This window comes from Notolepis coatsorum (assembly GCF_963971535.1).
Source record: "Notolepis coatsorum genome assembly, chromosome: 11".
NCBI lineage: Eukaryota > Metazoa > Chordata > Actinopteri > Aulopiformes > Paralepididae > Notolepis > Notolepis coatsorum.
The window spans coordinates 89056351-89062350 of NC_140175.1; the positions used below are offsets into that span (position 1 = coordinate 89056351).

A 6000-nucleotide genomic window follows, 5' to 3' on the forward strand; every position below is an offset into this window, starting at 1 on the left:
TTAAGTTAGAGCCTGAAATGTCTGATTCTCCATTTTTGATTACAGACACGTTTTGTTGTTTGTTATATTTGTACTGAACATGTCCTTCATTGTTAAAATGTTCTGTTACCAATATCAATGTTTTTTGTTAGTTAACTCTGTGTTTTTCTGTGTTTTATTTTTTGAATGTTTGTCTTTGTTTTTATTTTTTTATGTTCTTCCACATTTGTAATATGGAGGTAGTCATTCTTGAGAATACGGTTCTATTTTCACTTCTGGGTCCATTTATTCTTTTTTTTGCTTATGGTTGTGGTTTGCACTTTTCGGTTGGTTGGCTGGATCCATAGTGATTTGAAAGACTAAGATCACTGCCAGAAGTAAAAATCATTGAATCCACTTCAGATAGTAATTAGACCCTTATCTGAAGTTTCATCAGTGGAAACTGTTTAATGGTGACTGGCATTTACAAGATTTTAAGCAATATCTCAAATGTTCATATTTAAATATTAATATTATCAATGTCTTCGCTTGTTTAAGAGTCCAGCCTCACCCCACCTGTTGAGTACACTGTAGGTTGGTCTATCTAAAGCAGGCATTCTCACAGAAACGTTTCTGGCTGCCCGCGAAGAGCTGTTAAAGTGTAAATGCATGCACTATATTATATTTGGTCTGGTTCCAATACAGTTTGAAACTAACCTACAACATCACACAGTACATTAGAGTTTTTGAGAAGGTAAAACTGCGCCCCCCTGGGCTATAAGCTGTCAAGTTAGGAATGACAGCTTGTTGAAAGCTTGCTATAGGCTACTGGTTGAACATACTGCACAACATAAGGAGATGTTTGCCTCGTGTCATGTGTGACCCTCGTTCAACGCAGACCTCGGAACACCAGCCGCACTTAACCCTTTCACGGCCACACGACAGAAGGTTAACCCTTTAGTGTCGTGTGGCCTTTAGTAAAGGGTTAACCTTCTGTCGTGTGCCCGTGAAAGGGTTAACCGGCTGTTGTGTGGCAGTGAAAGGGTTAACCGTCTGTGTATTGTCGCAGTGAAAGGGTTAACCGTTTGGTAGTGCGGCGGTGAAAGGGTTAAAGTTGTCTTGCAAAGGCTCTGTCAGATGACTGCAGTATGTCCCTACCCTTAAACCACATAGATTACGTTTTGAAAAAATAACATCATAATAATGTCCTTCCCATTTGCAGTGTTTGACCTTGTCACCTTTAAACATGCCATGAAGTTTGCCGTGTAAGTCATCTGTAGCCTTACTGTCAGTGTCTTTTAGTTTTTAGCTTTTAGCTTTTAGCTTTATTGTTAGCTTTAGCCTTTAGTCACCCAAACCCTGTAGTTTAGTATAGTCTCTTTACACAGGAACTGAAACACTTCAAGTGAAGACCTGGATTACCTGTAGACTTCAAAGGGACACAGAACCATATCTTAGTTGTTTTTACAATCATGATTTGTCTACATCCATATTTCATCATTTTAGTGTTATTGATATCATCAAACCATCTGAAATTAATCTAACATTTTAATTTGTCGGCATTGCTTGCTTTAGTTTCATTATCACACAAGTGGATATGATTCTCTTTCCACTTATGTAACCGAGGAAAAAAGGTTGATGCAGCATACAGCTGAGAGTTAGAAATACTCACTCTGTTCTGTATAGAGTTAATTCTCAGCACGCCCTCAGTGATTGATGAGCTGTGGCCTTCAGCACATTAAAATCTCACTCCGTCATCCTTACCCACAAAGGTTTTCAGACCGCCGTTCACCGCAGACAAAGGTCAACAATCCAAAAAGGAAAACCTCCTATAAATAAATCTGGCTGCGTTGGTGCTAAGAGGCTGAGTTAGGGCTAAGAGGCTGCGTTGGTGCTAAGAGGTGGCGTTGGGGCTAAGAGGCTGCGTTGGTGCTAAGAGGCTGAGCTAGGGATAAGAGGCAGAGTTAGGGCTAAGAGGCTGAGCTAGGGATAAGAGGTGGAGTTAGGGCTAAGAGGCTGCGTTGGTGCTAAGAGGTGGAGTTAGGGATAAGAGGTGGAGTTAGGGCTAAGAGGCTGAGTTAGGGATAAGAGGCAGAGTTAGGGATAAGAGGTGGAGTTAGGGATAAGAGGCAGAGTTAGGGATAAGAGGTGGAGTTAGGGATAAGAGGCAGAGTTAGGGCTAAGAGGCAGAGTTAGGGCTAAGAGGCAGAGTTAGGGATAAGAGGTGGAGTTAGGGCTAAGAGGCAGAGCTAGGGATAAGAGGCAGAGTTAGGGCTAAGAGGCAGAGTTAGGGATAAGAGGCAGAGTTAGGGCTAAGAGGCAGAGTTAGGGCTAAGAGGCTGCGTTGGTGCTAAGAGGCAGAGTTAGGGCTAAGAGGCAGAGTTAGGGCTAAGAGGTAGCATTAGGGTTAAGAGGCGGAGTTAGGTCTAAGAGACGGAGTTAGGGCCAAGAGGCGGAGTTAGGGCTAGAATGTGACTTTTTAATGCATTGTCAAATGGAGTGTTTCTCCAGAGGGCCTTAGTACCACTCAACGATATTCCAGAGCTTTTTTCCCCACAGAAAACCCACAAAAGTGTTTTTTTTTTTTCTCCAAAGATGCCATCTGTCAAGCACTGATGGCCACATATCTTATGACTTGTGACAGACAGGCTGGGAGAGGTTTCACCCCCTTTATACCATCCATAATCATAGCACTTACTAAAAGCAGTTTTTATGAATTCGGGGAAGCAGAGCTGCGTAATAACCCTGTAAAATATGAACACTAGTGCACAAGGTAGTGGCTTTCTGTTCCGTCAGTGTAGCAGCGAAGGGGAATTAAATATAAATGATGATCTCCAGTGAACCCTGGGTAAATATGAATTTATGAACGTTAATATGCACTTTATTATTCATAATCTTGTGATTACACGGTAAGGTGACTGGGTGATGATGTGACCCAATAAGTTTCAGAATTTATAATAACATTTGTCATCTGAGCCTGTTGGTGTTGAGGTAGAGTACGGAGACATGTTTGTTTGTTTTTTCGGTTATTGTTAGGGCTGAACAATTACAGTACCGTAATCAAATCAAATCTCTAGACTGCAATATTGCCATTCTAAATTAAGCGTTATGGTGCTGCAGAGATGCCCCGGCCATCAAATTGTATTCTAAAGACGTGAGAAAACAACAGACCCACACAAGAATCACATTGTTATTTTAATATTTTTTTCAGTGGAAATGAAAATAATGACAATAAAAACACCATTCCCTCTAATATCACGAATCATAACGCAATTACAATACACGTGAAAAGGCAATATGATATTTCTTTCCATATCGTTCGGCTCTTGCGTGTGTTTAGGTTAGTTGTGGTTGTGGTTGTGAAGTAAAACGATTATTAGAGTGCCATGCTGTAGTTTGCAATAGAAAATGCACAATGACTTTATGTCTGTCTTTGGTGGGTATGACAGGTATTCTTTCTGATCTCATAATCCTCACATCCGTCTGTGACATCACACATGTCCCACCACCATCAGTAACGTGTGTCATAACAGACCTGTCTCTCCTGCCAAACCTTAGATTTACCATAGTCACTGTCATTTAATGTTACTGACACCTCATATCCAGTTCCACCATCCGTTACCGGACGTAAAGATGCAGTTTGTAAGATTTTAAGCATTGAAAAAGTCTTGAAATGTAATCATGAATGGAGGGAGATTGGTAAATTAAGCTCTAGCGTGAAGCACTTTCAAAAGCTGGTCGAGGTCAGACACCAAAAGAGCTTTACAGACCCTCTATTCTAGAGACAACAACACGCTTGAGCAAATGTACTCCAGAGGCTGTGCTTTCGTACTTACAAACTCCGTCTTTAGCGTCCCTGTCCTGTACCCTGTGATTTAGCTTGACCGAAGTCCACCATGGCTGCGCGCTCACCTCTCTTGATTGAACCCCAACAGGGAAGAAGAACTCGCTGCTGCTGCAGAAGTTCCAGAAGGACCTGAACGCCGGCGTGTTCAACACGCAGGAGAACGAGATATTGAAGCAGATAATCCGTCAGGACAGGGAGATGGTCATGATGGTGGACCGCAAGCAGTCCATCGGCGGGATGAACTCAACGCCAATGTCTGGAAACTCCGTCATTAACTCACCGGCGCAGCCGCCCTTCGCCACCGCCATCACCGGCAACCAATTCCAGCAGTCCCCCGTCCCCATGATCTACAGTGCTTCGGCTATCGCCAATGCCACTGCCGCTCGCATCCTGCCGACTGCCGCCGTGGGCATGCCGGGGATCTTCCCCGCCCCTAGTGTCTCCCAGGTCAACCTGCCTTCGTCCTCCTCCTCCAACCCCCAGACGCCGCTGCAGAGTGCCATCATGTCGCCCTGCTCCTTCACGGCTGCTGTGTGCAGCTCGCCTGTGCAGACCCCTCTGGCCGGCCGTACCAGCTTCCAGTACGGCTCGCCCACTGCCTCCCAGTTGTCCCTCATCCAGCAGCCTCTCTCCACACAGCAGCAGCTCACCCAGCAGCCCGCTGCGTCAGCTGTAGCCTCCGCAACACAACAGCAGCAGCAACAACAACAACAACAACAACAACAACAACAATCACCTCAACAGCAGCAGCATCAACAACAACAACAACAACAGGTCCCCTCGCCCCAGAGGGGAGACATCCACAAGAGCACACAGGCTCTCCAGTCGGGGAGCTTGAGTCGAGACGTGCGCCACCTGTCGGCCTCCCAGCCTTCCCTGCCACACGACGCGTCCCTGGGGCCCAGAGCGCACCCGGCCTCAGGGGACTCTCTGGCCTCCATGGTGCCCCCCCCGGTGGCGGTGGCGGCGGCGGCGCCGATCCAGGGGACGGGTCTGCAGAGCGGCCTCCGCACCACAGTGCCCCAGCGGGTCAACCTGTTCCGCCAGATGTCGTCGGGAGCGTTGCCCCCGGTGCGCTCGGCGGCGGCGGGGGCGGCGGCGGCGGCAGCATCATCCACCCCGGCCCAGCACAGGGATAGATCACCCGGCTCTAGGAGAGATTCTGTCCTGAGCAGTACAGAGACCGAGCAAGACAAAATGCGGTTTGCGTCGAATTTATGATCTCATGTCTCTGTTTTTTTTTTTTTTTTTTTTTTTTTTTTAACTTCTATATGTTTCAATTCATTTTTCAAAACACAGAGATACAACAGAGGGGATGGAAGAAAAACGACGAACTTCACTATTTTTGTTTCTCTCCAAGTTTCTTCTGAAAAAGATAAACCTCATAGAAATCCTGTACAGACTGCCCTTGTATTATATTTTAGACACATTGTCTCCCTAAACTTAAGAATGTATATTAAACAAATATATATAGATATATATATATATATGTGTAAATCCAACTAGAATATTTGGAAATGACTATTTAAAAGCTCTAGTATAAACATGAGTCTTCCTTTCAGAGAAATATAAAGAAACATATACAATGTATGGACGTTTTCTTGTTTTGGTTTTCATTTTTATTTTATTTGTCTGTTTTTGTAACTGGAATGCAATGTGGATCCTGACAATGACTATTTCCTTTATTTAATTTTTTTTTACCTATAAGAAGAGGAACGAATTGCATTCTCTTGTTCAGCAGCTTTTGGCACCACTGTGGAATAACTCAACGCAAGCAACTTTGAAAAAAGAAAAAGAAAAAAAAGAAAAAGAAAAAACAGCAACAACCACACACATCAACAACAACAACAACAAAAAGCACACACATACACACACACACACACACACACACACACACACACACACACACACACACACACACTCACACTCACACAAATGTATCGGACACAAATGTTCTGGGGATTCTTCTCTCAGAAGTCAACACAGGTGCAGTAGCTAGGTGTTATGTTGCTTTTGGCAACAGCAATACATGACATCCGGTTGGGCCAGCAGTGGCTTGAACACAGACCATGACAGTGTTATGGGTCCAAAGGGAAGTATAATAGAAATGCTGCTGTCTTTGTTTCTTGTGGACGATGACGTGTGGAGAGAGAGAGGTGGATGGATGGATGATTCTTTTTTTTCTTTTCTTTTTT

General features: G+C 44.4%; 1 protein-coding gene across 1 annotated transcript in view; it reads left to right on the forward strand.

Annotated features, from left to right (window-relative positions):
* hcn1 (hyperpolarization activated cyclic nucleotide-gated potassium channel 1) overlaps nucleotides 1-5026 on the forward strand; it is a gene marked incomplete at both ends in the record, with an annotated part of 34598 nt that extends 29572 nt beyond the window's left edge. The window contains 1 exon segment of the mRNA XM_084324991.1: nucleotides 3894-5026. Within this exon segment, the coding sequence (XP_084181117.1) occupies nucleotides 3894-5026 (1133 nt within the window).
* Between the last annotated feature and the right edge of the window lie 974 nt (nucleotides 5027-6000).